A 23,157-nucleotide genomic window follows, 5' to 3' on the forward strand; every position below is an offset into this window, starting at 1 on the left:
AGTTGAAGTCAAGTGAAACAAGCTGCATAATGATTTCAAACTAAGATAAACTGGCATTGGTGTTGTCTACTAATGTCGCTAGATGTCAATTAGTGATCAATATATGATCAGTTTGATAATGTACATGCAACAATAAAAATGTACATCCTTTCCAATTTATAGCAAGTGTGTATGGGATGGGTGGTTGTAACCATTCCATGTAAATGTTTGATGACCTATAAAAACTATAACTACTTTACAGATCCTAGCTACATTGTGTGTTTGATGCAAATGACATTAACAATGACAATACCAGTGATAATGTTGCTAATTTAGCGTAATTTGCTGCCAGTATTATTATTGTTTTTATGGTTTATCATACATTATGAAACATAACAATAATATTTATGTTAGTGGTGCACAAAACATTTGTTCAACAATATTTGGTTCTCAGTGAGAAGTTAAAGCATTGAATGCAACTTTAGATAGAAGGCTTTTCCACCTATGACAGGCAAGGCTGGGCCACTCCTGACTTTAATCTCAGGGACACCTGCCACTGAGCTGAAGTGTTAACTCCATAACAGGCATAATGCTAATGCCTGAATTTCCAAATGAGACCTTCATTTCTGTATTGATTACTATTCAGGCATTACCTTATACACTGTGATTAGGCTGTATGCAGCCTACAGGTTAGGCCATATATATTTCTTTTTTCTGCAATTCATGACTTCTTTGATTTGATTTGCTTTTCATGGCAATATAAACCATACAGTACCATGTACTTTCTGAATGATGTCCCAGTCTGTGTAAAACATTCCCTAATAAAAAATTTTGTAATGCCAAAAACTAGCCTTAACTAAATGTTTCCTTTGCATCTTAGCTGTCTAACAGGCCACTTCTATTACAATGCCAGCATCTTGAAAACTGGCATATTTGCTTATTTTCCTCCTCATGATGGAAGTGATTAATGAATATTTCTCAGTGAAGAAAATAGACTTGATCTGATGCTCTCCTAAAACAGTGCATCTCTATTAATTTCCAGACTTCTAAAACCATTTTTTTCTAAATTGCATTTTAGCTGTAATCTCGCCTATACAGGCATTTTGCATCATACACGGAAATCAGAAAGCCATGTTAAGTGTTACTGATTGATAAAGATCCAGGGGCTTTACAGCAGTTCCTATAAATTGTGGAATTATTTCACAAATAGAGAGATCAGTCACAGATGAGGGAATTTATTTATGTGGAAGACATTTACAGACGCCTGATGTCAGGCAAATTAACATTTGCATACTACTATGCAACTGAGTAGTTTCAATAGTTTCCAGTTCTCATTACATTCTCATATGTTTACTATACTTTCATATTGGTTCATGTGTACAGTACAAAATCTTGTAGTAGAATGAACAGGCTTTAAAAAAAAAAAAACCTTACCAGGAGATGCACATGCACATAAATATGGATAAGTCAGATCCAAATCATGATTGGTTATCTGTTCATTAATTTAGCTGAGGGACCTACTGGGCATATTTAAATCTATGCACTGTGTAACGCACAGTCCACTGCAAGAATGTGACAATAAGCTGAGATGTTCAGTCTCATGGGTGACGTTCAGGCAGGGCCTAGCGAATGTTTGCTTGTGTTTGCATCCTGTCTCTACCGTGTGCCAAATTAGACTGGGCCATTGCACCTGTGGGCGCCAGAGAGGGACGGCTGTTCTTGAGATCCACAAACACAAAGGCAAAAACGCAAAATTCCCTTCAGGCCTACTGCGGCCAGGGAGCGGGGAGATCAAAGGAAGACAAGGGGTGGTCACCTTAGCAGATTTCTGTACAAACTATCAGATTAGATTTTACAAAATTGTTCGTTTGTTTTGTTTGTAGTCTTATGTAGTTTCCATGAACGTTTTAATCATATTTGGTCATATTATATTTTTCATATACTGTAACGTCTGTCTGTCAAGATTTAAATTGGCTAAAATCATTTCTTTTATTGGCCAAGATGGATAAAGTTGCGTATAAAGTTGCGTTGGTCCAAAGGTACTCTGAAGGTTCCACCACAATTAACCGTTGATTATGTGATGTCAGGAGAAAAATTATTCGAATGCCACTGCTAATGTGAATTAGTTTTAAGTAACTGATATCTGTGGCGAATTATATATTTTAGTTGCTGCAATATGAATATAAAATATTCATTTTAATCCTTCTAATCCAGATTCAGCATGGAGGTGGATTTAAGATTTTCGGTGGCAATATACACACAAAACGTTTTATTTTTTCCATAACAGCTACAACATAATGCCAAGTGAAGCTTGTAACTGTAATCTGCAACGGTTAATGTTAGTGTGCTAGCCACACTAGTTGAACGACTAACTGTCCATTGAAAGAAAAATTGATCAAACCGCGTCTTAAATTTGATTTTCTGTTGACGTATCTAAATTGTCTCATGCTCAAAAACGTTTTCTAACATATGCTAAAATTGTGTAATCGTGAACAATTTGGCATATCTTTATATTTTAATTTAAAATATAATGCCCACATACGTTATACAGCTTTTTCGAACCGCAACTCCTTCAAAAAAGAAATAATTTTATATTCAAAAGATCTAACTCATCTGGGACCAGGAGACTATTTAAAACAGTGATTATTGCACCAAAGTAACATATGACTACATTTAACTAATTTTGATAGTTATCAAAATAAGAACGAACAATAATCCTCGAAGTTCAAACACTGAATCATGCTACTCACAAGGGAGCAGGTCATTTCAGTTATCGTAATCTTGACACTGCTACCTCGAAAAGAAAAGCAAAAACAAAACAAATCAAAATGTCAATATGTTTAGCTGTTCATTCGTAAATCCGCATGATACGTGTTCATATGACTGTGCACATATACTTCATTAATGAAAATGAAATAAAATAAAACATGACACCGTTCATTGGCTGACAGCATTTCTAAATTCTGTTTGAGTCATCAGATACATTGAATTCCTCCCACACCATCGCTATTTAGAATCATTATCATAACAACAGATAATAATACAAGTATTTCATAGGCTACGGGACCTGACGTACGCGTGCACGCGCTCTGGAAGCAAAAGCCCCAGTGCATGCGTTATGGCATAATGTGACAGTCTATACCTGCTCCCTCCTTCAGAGGCGGGCAATTGCCAGATGGTGATTGCCTCACGATCTGCGCTTTCTCTATTGGTAGAGATGCGAGTTAACTAATCATTCAAGAGCAAGTCATTCAGATATATGTGCATCAGTGGAATACATTTCTGCATGACGTGAAAACAAAACTAAGATACTAAATAATCCTGCTTCATTAATGATACGTAAATAAAAAACAGAAGTTACAATGTGCCGTTAATAAGGTTTGGATAGCGTCGTTTGACTATTTCAGTTAAACACACGAGTGCATGCGCCTACACACACGCACAAAAGTGGTAGCCTAGCTCAATATGTATTCTTTTCATTTGCTTAAAGTTGATTAAGTAAAAGTCTAAAAAGTATATAAAACTATCAGAACTCTGCAAGTGAATATTGAATAATGTTATTGTTATATTATTGCATTGATGAAAGAGGGCCTAACAATCAGCGGTAGCTTTACTCTCCTTCCAATTTGTGTTTTAATCGTTAGCCACTTTTATTAGCCATAGATATCAATAATATCAGTGGTCGCCGACAAGACACAAAAAGCCGACACATAAGCAGCACATGGTCATTCAAGTTCAGCGGCTGTGGCTACGGCACCCGGGGAGGCACAAACCTTATCTTCAAACAAAAGCGCGAAACGCTTTCACCTCTTCAGTCAGTCCGTGCGGATCGCAGCTCAGTGCAGCTTCATCTCGGAGAACACCAGAGAGAAAGAAAGAGTGAGTAAGAGGGAGCGCGCCAGAGAAGAAGGAAAGAGGAGAACAGACGGAGCGAGAGACAGTCAACAAGAGTGACCAAAATTCGTTCCCTTTTCAATTCAATTTCATCTTAAACCCCAGGCATTGGTCGGCGCTTGGATGAACCAAAACCTATCGATCAGTCAGTTGTACACCTGGATCCACTGACCAGCTCAGAGCAGGCATGTCCCGAAGGAAGCAGAGTAACCCGAGGCAAATCAAACGTAAGTTTTCCAGCTTTGCTGTGCTGTTTCTGTCTAATTAAGATTGTTAGAAAAGTTAGAAGAGGTTAATGAAGGGTGTTTGAGTATCAAGGCCGTAGTACTGTAAACGTTACATCAGACGTTATTCAAACTGTTGTCGTAGTATTTATTTACAGAATTTCTAGTATTTGAAATTGCATTTATCTCGTACTTTGACATATTTCCTGGACCTCATTTATACACGTGCACTCATAAATAATGTACAGTGTGTTCTGAGATATTTAGTTTTGAAACCGTATGACTATTTACTTTTAAAGTTCGACCCGAGATCCTGATAGATTAAAATTGAAACCTACACCTTCCTTATAATACATTTATACGAAACTAAGATGAATTGAATTGAATGCATTTATTTTCTTGGACTTTATGTATTGTCTGCATTTGTCAAATATAGTAATGCCAAAAACCAAATCAAATGTCAAATGACAAATAGTTGCGATAAATGGTATAATTTTTATCAAGAATTGTATAGTTGATTGTCGAGTTTAGGGTGTTCAAATGATAAATTTTATACAGGGTTCAAATGTAGTGTTTTCAGTGCTAAAATCACCCCATACACATACAATTTGGTATTGTTTATGGCCAACTCTTCCAGTTTTACTACCCAGCTAATAATAATAAATAAATAAAATAATAATAATAATAACAATAATAATAATAATGATAATAATAAATGTAACCATTTTATTAGTAATATGTCACAACTATGTAATTAATTATATATAGGAATATCAATATAATTTGATAAATGTAAAAAAATAGATAAATATATATAAATACAAACTATATATAAATATATATCTTAAAATCCATTCTGAGGCTTATAGTTCTCACAACTTTAACAAAATGTCAATGTATATTTAAACTGTTTGCTATCTCAGCAGCTAAGCTATGTATAGTATACTGTAATTACACTTTTATACAGATATACAGAAATGCATCAGGTCTAATATTTTTTAGTTTCTCTCAGTTACAGTTGTTCAAAATTTGGTCAGACATTCACTTGAAGAGGCCTGGCATGTTCTGTACATGTACATTTTAAAGGGTTTAATCTGAATATAACTGTCCTCAATCTGGAGTTTTCTAAGACAACATAATGAATATTTAGCTGCTTGCATTATTCGTGTTAATAGTAGTTCAGTTTAGTACAATTCAGTGGAGTTTAATTCCCCAAAATGTTCAGAGAAGATGTATGTTGTAGTATGCAGTGCTCTCACTGCCATGCACTTGGGGGGTCTCCATTAGTTTTTTGCTCATTGACGTATTGTAATTGACGAGTGTGCCAGCGTCTCTTTTAGCTTTATTGAGTAAGTGGTGTACAGGCCTAAATGGGCATCAGGTGAAACGGATGCCACCAGTCAGGATTTGTTACTAAACTCTAGAACATATTTAAAGATCCTTGGGGTACTCCTTTTGATTGGGGGGGGGGGGGCAAAGAAAAAGATGCACCTTTCTCAAACTTGTTGTGTTCAAGTTAGCGCTCAGGATGTGTGAAACCCTCTACCTGCATTTGCACAATTCAACTTTTTTCTTGTTTTTTATTTGTATTTTAGAAGCAACAAAAATTATTTCAATGGGAGGAAAATATTTACGCAATGAGGGAGAGAATAATAGCATTTTCATGTGTGTCTGTGTGTGTGTGTGTGTGTGTGTGTGTGTGTGTGTGTGTGTGCGCACGTGCATGTGTGTTTGTGTGTATACGCATGTGCGTGTTTGTTTAATTACGCTTCTGATTATAATACATGATACAATAAACAGTTTGTGATGTGTGTAACATCAGCTCCTAAATACATGTATAGGTGTATGTTAATACATTGTCAAGTTTGTGTGATAGCATTATGCATTTTCTTTTCACTGGGGCACTTTCTGCTTCTAATTTTTAAGGCCTTTGAATAAAACAAATAAAAACTGTCTGGTATAACATAAAATCATGTATTCAAATGACAGATGTGAATTTTCTGAGAAAGGCTTCTTAAGGCTTTCAGCTATGCTGGCCACCTAATTCCTGGAGTTACGACTGAGCTAAAGTAATTTTTGGTTATAGTTTGGTCTTTATTTAATGCCACACAGCGTTATTTTCGGTACTTAGGCTTCCAATACTGATTCAAGCAATGTGTCAGCTGTAAAACAATACAGCTGACACAAAAGTATTTAGTTACACGTGTGTGAAATTGGAAAGAAGAAGCGAGATTCCCTCCAGGGGAAAAAAGGTGGTACAGTTAACGATCGTTTTTTGTATTAATAATATGCATGATGTTTACATGTAGCCCTTCCTGTAAGAAATTACAGTCTGAGGGCAGGTCTGTGAGTAAGAGTTTGCTAAATTAGAGTCATTTGTCTTTAAGTCCTTAACGTCTGTGTTGCTGGGGGGTGGAGGTCTTCCCTGACCGCTGAGCTCCTGGGCATGTGCCGGCCGTCCCTTAATTTGCACAACGGCTATGGTATTTGGACTGCTTTTAATAAGCACTTGTGATACAGCAAGGGAAGGCAGTCCACCCCACAGACCAATCACAAGGCGCCTCTCGGAGTTTCGGGGGTCGTGTGCACGGGGGGCGAGAGCACCGGCTCCGGCGTCCGCTCATTGGGGCACATGTCGGCGTTTGCGCGTGTGTCATGCGTGATCCGGCTAACGCAGCGGCAGTCAGTGGTGTTCAGAAGAAAGGCCTGGTTCAAAACAGAAAGGTCACGAGGAGCACCAATCTCCTATACCCCACGAACTCAGGGAAGGCCGGGGAGACACGGCACAGAGAGTCGGAGCAGACAGTCGTTCTAAAGGACAAAAAGGTTGTTGGGCGCAGTTTTTTCTCTCAAATGCCCCCCTCCACCCCCCCAAACCTGCATACATTGGGCTGTTATCTAAAATTGTGATTTATGCAGTATTTTAATATTTTGCTTATTCTTTCCCCTTGGGTGCTCTCTGAGCGGTGATAAAAAGGCAATGCTGAAAGAGCACCATTAATTTGCTCCGATGACTGGGGAGATAAAGCCTGATAATGGGATAGATAACCGGGAGAAGATATACCATCAGAAACCCGATTATTACCATTAAAATTCCAACCCAGCAATCTGCAGCGGCCTGATAATTCCTTCTCCGTTTCCCACCACTTTGGATGATAAGGCAAAAAATAGTCACTCAGTGGTCCTTGATTAGACTGCCTGGATATCCCGATAATACGGTGATAAATTATGTATTTTCCCCCCTTGTTTTTTTTTTTTCCTCCTGTGAAACGTTACATCTGATTTTTTTTCATTTTCTTTTTGTCTATATTTCTGGTCTTTCCTGCACCCCCTCCTCCTCCTCCTCCCCCCTCCAACAAAATGAAAAACCCTATACACTTTTATTGTAATAAGAGTTTGATAAAAAGCTCAGATAGCAGAGGAGGTGTTTTGTATGGGAGCACATATCAATGTTATCAGCCCATCTCCCTGAGCCAGCTGCTAGCTGCTGTTGTTTTTAGCCTTATCGCCCCCTGCCAATATGCCAATAAATTGCCCAGATTGTTAGCCGTTCTGAAGGCAGGTCGGCTAAATTTATGACAGAAATGATGAAAATATTGCCGATGCTCTGTGGATTGCGATTAGCAGGAATATGATGTGTGCATTCCTGTGCCCCCCCCAACCCCTCCACCCCCCTTCAGCGTCTCCCCATTCCTTTTTTTTTGCAGTGTCCATGCCTCTACTTGTGCTGCGGGTTGAACGCATTGTGATGTTTAATAGGAAGGAAAGATATGAGCTGGGTGAATTGAAAGCGGGCCCTTCAGTGTAATTTTTCTGTAAAATTGCTCTCAAAGTTTTGTGGTGGAAGGGAGGCCGGATGATGTAGGGGGACCCCTCTCCCAATTGTTTATGGCTCTTGTTGTGTGCAGGTTGAACCCCAGTGCTATGTACAGACATCTGAAGTCAAATGTGTTTATTAAATTGACTGAGTGCTTTACTGCAACTTCTGCATTCACTACAGTTTGCAGTTAGCTACTGCAATTTCAGTATTTTTTTTGCTTTCACTTTCACAATATGGTTTATTTTAAAAATCTGGTTAAAGTGGAATTTTGTTTTGCAAGCACTATAATCAGTGCTGTTAAAATTGTTTCAAAGAATGTATATGTGTACAATATGTAAGATGTTCGGGTTTTGTATATTTTGTATGTATGGACATACATTGTCATAAATGTTTTCTTTCAAATGGTGTTGTTTGCAATTATGTTTATATCCAAAAGCCTGACATGTTATGGGGTTTTTGGATGTTTATAATTTATGTTGCAAATATTTCATGTTGGTACTTATCGGTTTAGGGACACTTCTGTGCTACTATGTATGAGACTTCTCTCAGAATAGACTGAAAACAATATTCAGGAGTTCTGGTTGCAAGTGCTAATAGGGCTGAATGGCAGCTGTTTATTCTGATAAATACCGCACTGTAATGAGTGACAATCTGCTTTGGTTTGAACTGATAACAGGGAAATGTGGCCATAAACAGGTGAAGTACCACTGCCTGAAAGTTAAGCTGTTTGTTGCAAACTGTTACTGTAGTCAGGTAGGTTTGTGTTCGTAGTGCTCTCCTGAAATGTGGGGGCTAGGTTTTGGTATGTGGATTAACGTTTGGCGCTGGACGCATTCTGGGGGGAGGGAGGCTGTGATGAATCCGTTGATCTTCTCCGGCGTTTGTTCATGTGCTGTATTTAATGAAGCAGTTCAGTTAAAAAATCTCCACTTCTATAGTGTCAACTTTAAGAAGAGGTGAGGACAGGGGGGAGGCGATGAACACTCTGGGTCTTGTATCGTCTGAGATACAGAGAAAGACACTCCTCATTGTCGCTTTAAATGTGTGATTATTTATTACTCAATATTGAGCTATGCCACTTCCAGTAGTTTTTTCACCCTTTGCACAGCGGCAGTATATTTGCTCAGAAATGCTGCTGCAGTTGTTATGTCACTGTTAGGCCTGTTAGGTGATGATTCAAAGCCTGGACAGTGTTTATCAGAGGAAATGTACTCTGGGGTCGGGGGACTTGTTGAGCCCGGTGCCAACACTGCCTGCGAAAGCAGGGAAGGAGGTGCATTTAAGTTTGTTGTTCTTTCCTCAATGGTGAAAACAGATAGGTGAAACAAGCATAATCTGGGTCACCACTTAGAACTACTTAAGTAAAGTTCATACTTTGTACTTTATTGAATTTTCGCTCAGATACTAAATCTATACCTTTTTATTATTGATACTACAATTTCCACATATAGTAGCGGGAACTGAGACTCCAGAGATGTAATGCATATGCTTAGTTTTTTTTTATGACTCTGTTGTCTGAAACAACACAAGAAGCTTGATAATTTTTTGAAAGGCTATCTACAAACTTTCCACACATTCAAATTGTATAGTTCTGGAATGGGTTCAGTCATGTTTTTATGAACTTGCTCTTTGTTGACCGACGATGGAGAAGTTTCTGCTGTGCTCTCCGTAGATCGGTGCTACTCAAAGGCGGGTTGATGCGTGCCAGCTCTCCCTCTAACATCTGTTCCTTACCAATAACAGCTTGTGTTGTGTGCTTGTCTTGTCTAAGCTGAGGAGTGCCATTTGCCTCCACTGCGTATCTTTGTGGAGTGGTGCTGTTACGAAAGTATTCATGCCAACACAGACACGCCCAGTTTCATCCTCAGACTCCTTGTCGGCTGCAGAGGTGTTTTTTTCTGAGGGCTGCTGTCCTTTCTTGTCTTAATCACAGTAGTTTCTCTGTAGGTGTCACTCCTGATTGCGTACATGCAAATGGAACTGAAAACTCTGAATCTCAACATTTCCTCCCCGAGACCATAAAGTGGCACTAAGTCACATTTCCTGTGGAATCCAATTGAAAGTGTTGATGTGCGTTTCCTTTGATGGAAACTGCGGCGGCCAGTCGGCCGGGGCCGCTGGAGACCGGTGTTGCCGTTGTGGAGTGCACGGTAGCCGTGCTCTCTGCGTCTTCAGCCAGCCTGGGGAAGAGAAGGAGAGGCAGGGGCCCACGTTTGTCAGTGTGGAGGTCACTTCCCGTTATAGCTTCCTCTTTAATCTTCCCTTTCCCCCCTGCATTCCAGCACAGCCATTCCAGTGACTGCTTTAGGCCAGTCAGTGTCATTTTACCATTTGTTTGTTATGCATATAATTTCAATGTGATATTGCCAACGCTGTGAAAGACATGTCAGTTAGGATATAGGCTATTCAAATCTGACAAAAAATACTATGCTGTTGAACTGGTTGTGTTAGCACCACAGTATTAATGGTCAGAAATCATTCTGTCTTGGCTGCACCAGTGTTGTTTATTTGTCTGCAGTTTAATTTTTTTTAAGTGATTTTTTTTTTGACCTGCTGAGCTCTTCAGTGAGGAAATTTGCTTAACGCAGTTTAATCATTTGTTTTCAGTTTATTCGGATTTAATATCAATGATGTCTATTGAGCCCCAGGTAACAATTGACTTTCAGGCTTTGAGTTAATAGCCTTGTCTCTGGCTTGTAGGGATCAATATTGGTATTAATTAATCACCATTATCAGGGGCAGGATCTAGTTCTATTTGTTGTTACATCAGCAAAATATCAATATAGAAAGTGGACTCCCTGATCGTCATGGCAACTTCATCTCTTAGGTCAAAGAAAGTTTATCTTATCTTGCTGCTGAGAGTGGCAAACTGCTTAGGAATCTAGTTTAGACTCTAAGATCATCGATTTAAGCTTTTTTGTTGTTGTTACGGGGGCTGAAAAAAGAGGGCCGCATTTTAATCACAACAGAGATGTAAGATTTAAATATTGATGTCCAAAGGCCATTATGGGAAAGGCCCTCTGATTCTGTTCCTGTTCAAGTACGTCCTTTTAAGACCCAAACAAAGCTTTGATTATTGGACTGTCACCACAGAGTATGTCTGTATAGCAGTGTCTCTCCCTCACTCAGAACCACAGAGCAAACAGGCCATTCTTATTTTTCTGATATCTCCAATTTGTTTTAAAGGGATTTTGGCCAGGGGAAAGGGGTTAACGTTTCAAACCTGCAAACAGCAATAACAAACAATAAATATACTCTGTGTAGACATTGACTTTTGGTGAATTAGACTTTCTGATTTTTTTTTGTTTGAATTTGTTTGAATTTTGTTGAATTGTAGGTGCAGAGAGATTGGTCAAAAATTTGAACATTCTTCATTTCATTGAAGCTGTTAAGGGTGAAATGCATTGGTGTTTCGGGCATGCCAGTGGCCTTTCATAGAATACATATTCATCTGGATGGAGACCTGGGCCGCTGCAAGGCCGGAACCCCCATTATTGAATTATTTTAATCAAATGAAGTATGCTTGTGTTTCCAAGCGAAGCTTTCCAGTTCACGTTTTTGCGACATGCTAGTTTATGGTACCATTTTGACAGAAGTAAAATTTGCATTTTTGACACACTGAGGCTCAAGCTGCTATTATCAGAAAAAGTTAGGTAAGAATTTAGAATTTTTTAAACTTAAAATTCCATGTTTTTTTAAATAATGAGGGAATGTTCATGCAAGGTCTTTATTCAGAGGAAAGTATTTTGCTTTAAACTATCTGTTGAAAGGCTCCATGGATGAGGAATTGATGTGTTCACTACCTAAAGAGATTAAAAATCTTAAATTCATGGTCTGGCCCTGTCAATTTTGGGGATTTTGAAACTTACTTTCCTGTACATAGATAAACTCTTTGAAGCCCCTGGCAAAGTTGATCAAATTATTTCCAATACCAGCTCCAGACTGAGAGGAAGAAAATGTCTTTGCCAGCCACTGTAACTTTCACAAATGAATCAAATTAATCTGTCTGAATTATACCGACCAACTTTGCTCTTTTGCTGCCACAATCATGTCCAGTGTGTTTTGTACCATGTGACTGAGAAAGCAGAGGAATAGCATCGGAAGACCACGACTTGCTTCTCATACGAGCAGTCGTGGTGCGGTCCACCGTTGTTGTTCAGTTCTAACGCAGTCACATACCTTGCCAGTTCCGGAATGTTCTCCAGGGAAGGAGCACAGACGCTCTTACCCCCCGGACATGTTTGCCTCATTTTCAATTCCCTGTTTGGTCCTTGCCAAGTCAGGAAACAGCCAGACTGAATGAAATGTGAGCCAATCACATGTCTGTTAAATTGTACATTCCCAATCACCTTATAAATTTGCCTTTACCTCACAGAGCAAATTTTGCTTTGTAAAGTATGACTCTTTTTTCCACAGTCATGCATATGTAACCAATACAATAATTGAAACCTCCTCCATTGCCATCGATAGATGCTAGGCCTCTGTTAAACGTGGAAATGGGGGTCACCACATTGTGTGCCACTTTTTTATCTGCAGACAAAGCACCAGCTTGTTCTTGGAGGATGCTTGCTAGCCTGCCTCTGTTTCTTCCTTGAACAGAGGGTTACACAGTGAGAGGCAGCAAGACCAGTGATGTCCTTACCTTCCCGCACAACTTAATTAATTGAACTTGCAATTAAGTTCAGGGACTGTGGAAGGGGCATGGCAGCTCATAGTACAAAAAAAGAAAACACCCGGCAAGACATGGAACAAAATCATTTGCAGGACCCCTCCCCTCTGACCGGAATTACATGCATCTCACCAGAACACCTACCCCGAATGGTCTGAGCTGTGGCAACAACGCACATTGTGCCCCCTTAGAGGAAGGCACAGGAAACGTCACCTGGCACCCTGTGTCTTCCAGATGCCACAAAAATTTATGGAAAAGGGAAGGGATTAACGTATTATTATTATTGATCAAGAGGCAGGCGGGACCTGCGGAGTGACTTCTCCGGCTCTCCTGCAGCATGAGGGCCAGACGCTCGGCAGGAATTATTCGAAGATGCGGGGGGAGCAGTGAGAGCGGCACTTTGGATTTCTTGGGCATTAGGATGAAACACGCCAGCCACTGTAGTTATGGGATAGGTGGTTAAAGGCGACAGAGGATTAAATAGCAAGCCTTTCAGTCCAATTTGTACATCAGCATTTCCGTGGCCGAGCGGCACAAAGAGAGACACCCTCTTAAGGTTCCTGTGGAAAATCGCTAATGACAGAAGTCTGGGAAGTAAATAAATTATTAATTTATGTTTAAGAGAAATCTGCAAATATAAAACAAACTTCAAAACATGCTAATACTTTAAGGAGGCTGTACTTGATTCTGCAACTGCAAAGCTGCTAATACTGTTGACAGCAGAGCTTACATTTTGAGATCACCAGTCATATCACATGATTATGCTGAAGTGTATACACATGTAGCCATAGAATGTGTGGGTGTGGGTGTGTAATTGTGTGTCCTGGTGTATATGTTTAAATATGCGAGCGGGCGTGTGTTTGTGTGTGTGTGTGTGTGTATGTGTGTGAACACTAGTGGTTTAAGCAGTTTTTTATTCAGCAGGGCCTATTGATTAACTGGGGTTTGTCATGAGAGCAGCTTGCTCTTTCTTGTATCTCTGGGGTTCAATTCCCAGTCATGTAGCCGCACGGTCTGTATCCTGTTCCAGTGTAAAATGTGATATAAGCAGCCCTCGGATTTTGATATCTTCTTAGTGAAGATGTATCTGTATATGTTGCTGCATTATATTGCAACTTTGGAAATTCTTGAAAAATGGTTTTGCAAATCTGAAAGAGTCTGCGCCTTTTTTCTCTCAGGCACCAGTTTTTCGCACCATGCAACAGCTATCATATGAGAGTCCTTGGATTGCGTTAGCTGAAACTGCACACAGTGCATTGACTTACCGTATATGGAAGTTCCACTATGTTTGCTTGAATTTGAACGTATTTTTAATTGGAGGTGTGATTGTCGTGCTGACTTCATTCTTCGATTTGCCTAATGCAGAACGCGATCGATTTTGTCAGCCTTGAAGCAGGAGTCGGGTCCCCCAAGCAAAAACGGTGGCGATGCTTGACTGGGCCCGCTGTTTTTGCGAGGCCCAACAATTCCTTTTGTGTCGCGCCTGCTCCGGGATTTCGCAGAGACACACATTTGACCATCATCAAGTTTCTTAAGCTTCTGAAACAGGATAACGACTGGGTCAGATGATAAGGGGAGCAAAACAGGAAAAAAGAAGCCCTCTGATAAAAACTGATTGATTGATGTCTGGCCTCGCCTCCATCACAAGCAGTTGACAGTTAGTTTGGGATCAGATGATTTCACTCTTTAGATTGAAGTGAGGGGATGCTAGGCAAATCTGAAGGACAAAAAAGGTCACAGGCTTCTCTCTCTCTCTCTCTCTCTCTCTCTCTCTTTCTGTCTCTCTCTCTCTCTCTCCCCCTCTCTCTGCGTCTCTCTCTCCCTCTTTCTCTCTCTCCCTTTCTCTGTATCTGTCTCTCTCCCAGGATCTGGAAAGCTTTGACGTTTGGGCACACGCATTTCTATCGCAGCTCCTTACCCCATTTTAATGGAAAGGGGCAGGATAATTTGACCTAAATGGATCATACCAAGATTAATACAGCAGATTGGAATTTAGATGCTTTTTAAGTAAGGCCACAGATTCTTGTTTACTGCTAGCATAGTTTGAATACAAAGGTTTACACTGAAAACTAATATGCCTATGTGATTTGGAAGCACATCATCGCAGGTTCAGATGATGATGTTATGCATTGGTCATAATGTGGGAGAGCTATGAGAAATTTGATGTCATTTTCAAAATGAGATGTTACTGCCTCACTGTGGTTGGCAATGTACTGTGAGGAATTAGTCAGTTTCAGCATTTGTTTGTATGCGCACATGTAGAGAGCTGCACAGTCTGCAGCTTTTGGGAGTGCCTCCTTGATCCTCATTTGTACGAGACTGAATACTCTGTCGCACCCCCAAGGGAACACCAGTGTTTTTTTGAAATGTCACTTTACTCTAGGAGAGAAAAAAATCATCTGTCCTATTTTCAATTTGTTTTTTTTTTTTTGTTTTTTTTTTCTCAAAAGAGTGCTTGACTTATTGGTTACATTCTGTGGGGGAAGGACTTGGCATGGCAGGTCTCTATCAGCAATCCTCAGCCTGAGGCATTTCCAGGTGCCTCTAGAGCAGATGGACACCCTTTTTATCTGCATCCCTTTGCTGCATGAGGGCTTTGCCTGCAGTCCACAAATAGCTGGCCACACCTAGCTAATGTCCGGAAAAGGGTGCCAGGAACTGCGTTTCACAGGGTCAAATGGCCACATTTGACTGAATTCAACATTCCTTTTTAGACTATTAGTATCACCTCTATTTGATCCACAATTGAAAAAAACACTAATTTTTGGTTGAGCTTCCTGGATAACTAAATTAAACATGGCACATCTTGTAGTGTGGCATGTCATTGTCTCCAAAACTAAGCTTGAAGGAGTTTTTACCCAGTCCTTCAGGCATGTACAGGAATGCCGTTGCATAGTTGAGAAGCTCTTGACTGATGGAGATAAGATAACCCATTTGTAAAACCGTAAACTGGAAGTCCAAGGCCTGCTGGCTTCCATGCACCAGGGGCCACTGCTGACCAATCTAGATATTTTGTAATGGCCTTTTGTGCAAACATCTACCACAGCATCACAGGACTGTTGTAATACTGCAGAATCAACAGCTACCACCCGCCTCTTGCTCTACTGCTCCGAGGTAGAGGAAATAGTTTGCCAGAGCAGTTTCATGGCTGCTTGATGTTAAGGCTCTGTGACTCCTCAATAGTCACCTCAGGCTAGCTCTTGGCCTGGATGGGTGAGAGCACCCTCCAGTCCATTGCAGGGGTGTGCCACCATGAATGTGGCCAGAGCACATGCACTGGCTGACATTTTTCATTCTTCAACATCATTTGTCCACAATCTGGGGGTCAAAGGTCACTACTTCTATGGGAGGTCAACCAGTTTCAGCTTACAGGTTGCTTTAGTAGGACTCTCCCAGGTTGAAGCTGAGTCCTTAAAATGGAAGCTGGAATTATTCATGTGGTGTTGCCCCATGCAGTAAACAAAGAAAATCTGAGGAGACACTGCCAGTGGCAAAATTTAAAGTTCCTTTTAAATGACCTTTCATTGAGCTTTTAGGAAAATGAAAGGAAACTGCAGTTACCATAATTTCTAGGCCTGTGGGCTAATGTCGTTCACACTGTTCTTTTAAAATTTCCTATAGTCCACTACAGTTCTGTTCCAAATAATGCTGACAAATGGTCAAATGTGGCAACATTACAAGAGTACAATAACAGTGGCGAATATAATGGCAATGTTATTGAAGTAAAGCCTTTTAGCAGAGTGAAATGTAGCACGATTGTTGTCTGAAATAGCTTGTGAAGACATTCCCATGACAAAGTGTAAACCAAAATGATCTGTGTGTATGAACAAGCAGGTGGGAGTTTGTTGTCAAATGTGCCATTGTTTTTTTATTTTGGTTTTTTTTTGCATAAATGTTTATTATTGTTTTTTTTGCATTTCCTGCCATTTTTATCGTGTTTTAGCATCCCATGTTTATGTCTCTCACTTTCTTGCTCAGAATTCTGCGGATTTTCTTTTTTCCTTTTAAATTCAAGGACTTGTAGAAAGAGATTTATATGAATTTGTTTCTGAGAGGGAGGGTTTTTTGGTTGTTATTTTCTGTGAAACTCCCTGGGCCTGTTTTTGCTAGTGGAGCTAATGGGTACAAAGGTAATGATCAAGCAGTGAGAAAATGGCCGCATCGTCCTCAAAAAGGGGAACAGAGCCAGAGAAGGTAAGAGCCGGTGGCTTCCAGCACGTGTCCCGTCTGTGTGTGTGTACAGTCTCGCGGCCTGGCTTTGGTCTTTGTTCGCCTGCTATCAGCATATCTGCAGTGTCTCTCCAGCCCGCTTGTATAATGTGCCATTTGTGGCTGTGCGAGGAGAGACGTGGCTCGGGCCAGTGGAATTGCTTCGGGCCCTGCCCCCGGCGAGTGGATTAGAGCGGCCCGCTTTAGCGCGCCGCGGCGGCGGTGTGAAATCAGCAGGCTTCAATGCGGCGCTCTCCACTTCCCGCGCCCTGGCTCCTGCACGCCAAAAAAAAAGCCTCCCCAGCCATCTGTGAAATCCAGAAACTCTGTGTCTAAGTTGAGTTCAGATCCCAGCCTTCTTAAGCGTGGGGGCTTGGGGGGGTGGGGGACGGGGAATGGATGGGGGGGAGGGGGGGATGGGCGCCCAATTGGTGGCCGGGATCAGCTCGCTGATGCACCGCCACCGCATGGAGGAACCCTGCCCGTTCTCCGCGGGCATTTTGGACAGAGGTGCCACCCCCCGTCTCCCAACACCTTGGCGTTCCTGCTCGACGGGTTCAAATCCCCATCTCCCCCTCCCCCCTTTGCCGCACAGAACCGCCGGCACTCCCGGCCCAGTCTTTTGAAGATAAGATTTTGATACACGGCCCTTTAGCTTCCCTCGTGCGCCACACGTGCGTTTCAGCCACTGCCCGCAGCCATTAGTGAGATCGCGCTGATGCTTCCCAACTGAGAACAATTGTCAACTCACTCCGTGATGCAAACAGGATATTAATAGCCAATGCACAATTCTCGGAAACAATTAAGGATTTGTTAGTTTAATTGTGGGCAATTTTCAGGATTTAGGCCTGGAAGTCCCTTTTTATTGTTTTGAGATATGATATGATACGATAACATGATATGATATGATAACATGATAATCCGCAGTTTTGGAAGATAATTTTTTTCACCCTTTTGTCATTTTGCAAGCTTATCTCATGAAACGCTCCTTTTGGCGATGGAACACGATCCATCCAATTCACCACAGACCTCGCGCATCACAGATGACACAGACAGCTCATGTAAACATTAACGAAAGGATTACGGTGTCCCCTTTTTTTGGGCAGCTCGCACCCCGCTTTTGAGACCCTCCTGGCCCTGTTTCCCCCTGTGCATTTTTACCATGATGCTTGCAGGTTTTTCAATGTGATTACGATCCTCTTTCTTAACAGCTGCATCTGAAATGAAGCACCCCCATCGTAATCAGGTTTTTTTTGCACTTGGAACTCAATGTCCGCTTGATTTTCCTGTGGCTTTGGAGTTCAGATCTGCCCATAATGCCTTGTGATTGCACATCATTACGGTGAGAGAGCCTGAGAACCAGGCTTGGAGTCCAGCAGCACGTCGCGTTTCTGTACACAATGTGAATCATTCTGTCTCAGAGCTCATCACGGATGGAGCGTTGATTGCTTTTTGATACCCCTCCAACATGGACCCCGTCCTGCATACATCAGCCAATTAGAACGTCCTCCTGGTGTGTGCTTGCACAGACCTCACACTCATCAGCAAACCAATGTCTCTGAGTGTTCCAACCGCACTGGCTGAGTCTGTTTGAAATGTGCTACACGTCAGAGCGCAGGAAAAAAAAAGGAATGGAACATTCACTTGGAAGTTTTTTTTCTGCTTAAAAGTTTTTCATTTCTCAAGTCGTTTTGCCTCGGAGACCTTGTTTCCTAAAGTATCTTCTCATGTGAGGCAGAGAAATATCATTCAGCTGCAAAACCTCTAAACCATGCAGACTTTCCTCTCTTGTTTTTTTTTTCACACAAGTTTTGTCACTAGCACAAAATCGAGCTTGTCGGGCTGTCTGCCCTTGTTTGTCTAGTTTGCTTATAGTTTGATGCAGCTTTAGTTGTGCGGCAGAGATATTCATCTAGCTAGCTGACACTGCTTGCCTCGTGGCGGTCTGTGTTTGGAGGTAAAGATGGAATATGTTAACGACCACACGGCAACACCGCGACCCCGGCTACACGGCAGAATAACTAGTATCCTAACTTCTGCCACTTCTGCCGCTTCTCTTCTCTTAAAGCGTAGAGAAAGAAAAAGCTGCCGCATGAGGCAGAGCATAAGGGACTCCTGTAGGGGGAAGGGTCTTGGAGTTTAGGATTATTACTTAGCTGGAAAACTCCCTGCCATCCTGTGCACAATGGCTGCCTTCCCTCAAATTTAGCTCGATCTTGAGGGGAGATCTTCGGCCCGCCATCCACAGGGGGTTTCGGTCAGCGAATGTTTACCCCCGCTCCTCCGTGTCGCTGCAGCTCGTGCTCGACGCATGCTGGAGGGCACAAACGTCCTCCCGCACAAACCTCCACCACATTTGGGTTCACTTCATGAGAGGCGTGCGAGGTGCAAAGTCGGAATGCAAATAAGACCTTAATTAACGCAGGGCCCAGCAGAATGGGGGCGAGTAACTTAATTAGGCGGCACAAATCAGTGAATAATATCACTGTGCACACTTTAATTATATTACTATAGTATTTCTGCTTCGCATGCGTGACTTTGGGTAAAAAAATTTACATTTCCTGGCACCCTAAATAGCAGTTTTCACACTGCAAATTTATTTTAAGATGGGGGAAGGGTCAAAGGTTATTTCATAAATGTAGCAGCCGTACCATGCCGCTCAAATCAGGGTCTTGGGAGTAGTAGCAAAATCTGATCAGCATTCTGCAGTGTCTTGCGCAGACAGATTCGGGCGTGGGGACCGCGAACATCTTGCTCAGTTCAAAGTAGAAACCCATTACTTCTTTAGCTCCCACCCGATCTCCACTGTACAGAATGTTCAAGCATTGAATATATATCCGTGCTGGAAGAAAGGCGACCTACCCAAAGATCACACTGCTGTTTCTTCAGGTAATCTGGCCCGCGGATCTTAATTCCAATAAAGTGTTATTTTACAGAACAAGCCAGATGCAAGAACACTCCACCGATATTTCTCTAGCCACACTTTATTGAATATCATTTTAGATAAGAAATGTAATCCTTTCAGTGAGATGATGTATATTGACCAGCTTCTATTTTTATCAATAATAGCACACGGGCCTTGGGATGTAAAGAAGGCGTAATGATTTGCAAGCTATGATCAATCAGAGAGAGCAGTGCCTGGGATTAACCTGCAGTTTAAGGCGAAACTTTTCTTGGAAAAAGGAGACCCAAAGTCGAGCGTCAGATCTGAAACTGGTGGGAATACACAGAGAGTATATTGGAAAGTGTGCTGGAGGTTTAGTTCTGCTAACTGTTTTTTTATAGGGTAAAGATGATAAATGCAACATATTGCCAACTACGCATTGCATAATTTATGAAGCACAGTATGTGACCCCTGGGGATTCCTGTAGGAGGAGAAAAAGTGTCACTAAGCTAAATCCAGATTCAAAATGAAATGACATTCTCATCGATTCAAATCTCTATTACTTGTAGTTAGTCAGAGATCTATTCATGTGCATCGGTCATACATCTTATCAAAGAACATTTTGTCATTAGCACAAGATGCGCCGCTTATCTGGCCTCCTGCTCTGATTGTCTGGTTTGCTTCGAGTTTGACACGCTTCTAGTTGTATTGCATAGATATTTATCTAGCTAGCTGACACTGCTTGCCTCATGGCATTCTGTGTTCAGGGGTAAAAATGGAATAATACGCATGCTAACGATCTTAGCATGACAGCTCAACTCAGCTGCAAAATAGCATAACTTGACTCTTAAGTTATGCAACCTGTCTGAAATATCTGCAGAAAATGACCGAGTGCCTTCAGTGGCTGTTTGCAGTTGGGTCCTGTCGGGAGAAGTCCTCCAAGCTTTGGATGATGAAATACTATTACTGACAGTGGTGAATTTGATCTGGAACTCAAGTAGTGTCAACTGATGTGAGCAAGGTTGTATTGGTGGCACATTGTGTACAGCTTGGGAGAGGCGTCTCATCTCAGTTCCATTTTATATGTCTTATATTTCAGTTAATAATATTAGATAGATAGAGTTTGCCCACCACCTAAAATGGGCATAGGTCAAGCCATTGCATCTACTGGAGGCGGAGCCACATGAGAGTAGGGGTTTGTGGGAAATCACTGTGGGCATTGCAAGGACCCAGCTAAACGTGTGACCCACCTTGTCTGGTTTGGTTCACCGTGTAGTTTGCAACCCAGTCATCATGTGTGAAAAGCAAATTCTTTCATATTCAGAAAAGTAAAACATAATAACATGACCATCAATTTATGAAACTTGTTTTTTTTTTTTACATTTCTTTCTTAATTCATCTAATTCATTTTTGTTCTTTTTCCTTACATGGAATTACTCAATATGGCAGGTACATGGAAATTAAAGTGGGACAAACCCAGAGGTGGGGGAGAGATATGAAAGAAGGCCAGCTGAAAGAGAGGCTTGTAAACTAAAAGACTGCTAACCTGTTTTAAAGTGCAGGGCAAATCTACAGTGTTGCACCATAAATCTCCCCGTTTATGATCTTGAAGTGTGGCTTTCTCACCAAATCTCCAACGAGAGCGTCACCTTAACCGCCACTGATTCATCCGCGTCCATCCTTGTGGGTACATCTTGGCAGAGTGGGTGTGGGGTGGGGGGTACTTGGGGGGCTTAGAACCAGGTCACCTAGACCACACTGTTATGGTTCAACCTCTCAAGTGGCTTGTTTCCTCCCGCTACTGAGACCCAGCCCTCCTGCTCCCGGGCGGTTAATCTCATCAGTGGGGCTTTTATCTTGACTGGCCAGACCTATAACCCACGAGCACCGGCGTGTCTCAGATCGAGGGTTGACGAGATGGCATCGAAGGAAGCCGGGTGGCACGGTCGAGTGGCTTCAGTCCTCATCGCCAGCATTCTGACACCCGTAATATCTTCATAATTTTTGTCTGCTGATTGACTTTGCTTTAGACGGATACGCCAAGCCCCTGTTTTCACAATAACGGGCAATGCATTCACTATTGTGTTTCTACCAAGTGTGAAATTGAAACCCCCAAAAGCGTGCAGTTTAAACAACATTGATTGTATATGAGGTACTGCTTTTATGCATTTATCTACTTATTTTTTGATTTTTTTATGATTTTGATCATTCATTAAATATTGCTCCACATCCTTCACAAATGAACGGTAACCAACTTCATGTTGCACTCGAAAATAAATATGCAGCTTGATGTCTGTATTCTTTCCCTTAATCTCTCATGATGTGAATGCCTGATGCAAGTATACAAAGCAAGTTCTTGTTATTATCAAATTGGACAGGCTATATTGTGGCTTGTGAAGTCAGCTTTAAAAACATCTCAGTCAATAACTTATGTAAGTATACCCCAGACTGATATGTCTGTATCAGTGAGAATTTCTGAGCCAACAAATACTACAATATTTATATTTTTCTCCAGTGCGTGCAAAAAGAGAAATTTATGTGCTGAATTTCCTTTAAAGAGTAACTTGAAAGAAATTAGCCTGGGTGCTACAGACCTTCTCTGCACTGTGCAGATAATGCAGCTTTAACCGGCTGGTTTGTCTTTGTTGTCTGTCTTTCTTTTAAAGTAACAGTTAATGTTTTTTGCTCTTTACTGCTGCGACACTGTCTGTTTTATCAAATTGTATAGGCTGGGTATTCAAATTTTTAAGGTATGTGTTTTACTAGGGTTCCAATCTTTAATACACTATGCCAAGCTCCTTTGAAAACACACCTAAGGAAGCAGTGTAGTTCTAGGCCCCAATTCAAAGGTATCTGCAATGCTCTTGGTCATTACAGCAGCAGATTTAGATGATTGTCACATTTCTTCACCCATTTCCTTACACAGTTCCAGTCGGTCCTTGGTGAAATTAACAAAAAAAATTGTTAGAATTAGTTTGTCTTTAAATGTGTCGTTAGAGGAGGGTGAACTGAATTGTGGGTAGATGGAATCGCGCCGCCAGCTCTTAAACAAATTGCATGCGGGCGCGAGCTGTTGCCCAAGTTGGCCTGGTGTGATCCTACTCCACTGTTAAGCACAGCTCCAGATTGTGACATGAGGGAGCAGCAGATGCCCTGGAAATATCCCCGCTGGGGTGCCATCTCGCGCCGAAGCAGACGTCCGCGCGGATCCTGGACACCCGTCTCGGAGATTTTGACAACAGCCTCCTCCACTTTGGAGAGACATGTGTGTCAGGCCCGTGCCAGGAGTGCAGCACGGCCTGGTGGGCCGGGGCCGCCTCAAACTGTCGCCTCCGCTTTGGAGGGGGATGTCGTGGGTGCCGTTTAACCCCTTGCTTGCACCCCACGCCATGGCGAGCGCAGTGACGCTCGGGTGATCACAGGGGACGATGGAGGGGGCGCCTTCGAAGTTTTAAACCGCGCGACATCGTAAGCAAGA

The 23,157-nt window shown here is 41.7% G+C and overlaps 1 protein-coding gene across 1 annotated transcript in view; it reads left to right on the top strand.

Moving 5' to 3' along the window:
* Positions 1-3,807: 3,807 nt before the first annotated feature.
* zfpm2a (zinc finger protein, FOG family member 2a) overlaps positions 3,808-23,157 on the top strand; it is a 137,616-nt gene continuing 118,266 nt past the window's right edge. The window contains exon 1 of the mRNA XM_036539175.1: positions 3,808-4,100. Coding sequence (XP_036395068.1) covers positions 4,061-4,100 — 40 coding nt within the window. The 5' untranslated portion in view covers positions 3,808-4,060. The remainder of the gene's footprint in view (positions 4,101-23,157) is intronic.

This window comes from Megalops cyprinoides, chromosome 10 (assembly GCF_013368585.1).
Source record: "Megalops cyprinoides isolate fMegCyp1 chromosome 10, fMegCyp1.pri, whole genome shotgun sequence".
NCBI classification, from domain to species: Eukaryota; Metazoa; Chordata; class Actinopteri; order Elopiformes; family Megalopidae; genus Megalops; species Megalops cyprinoides.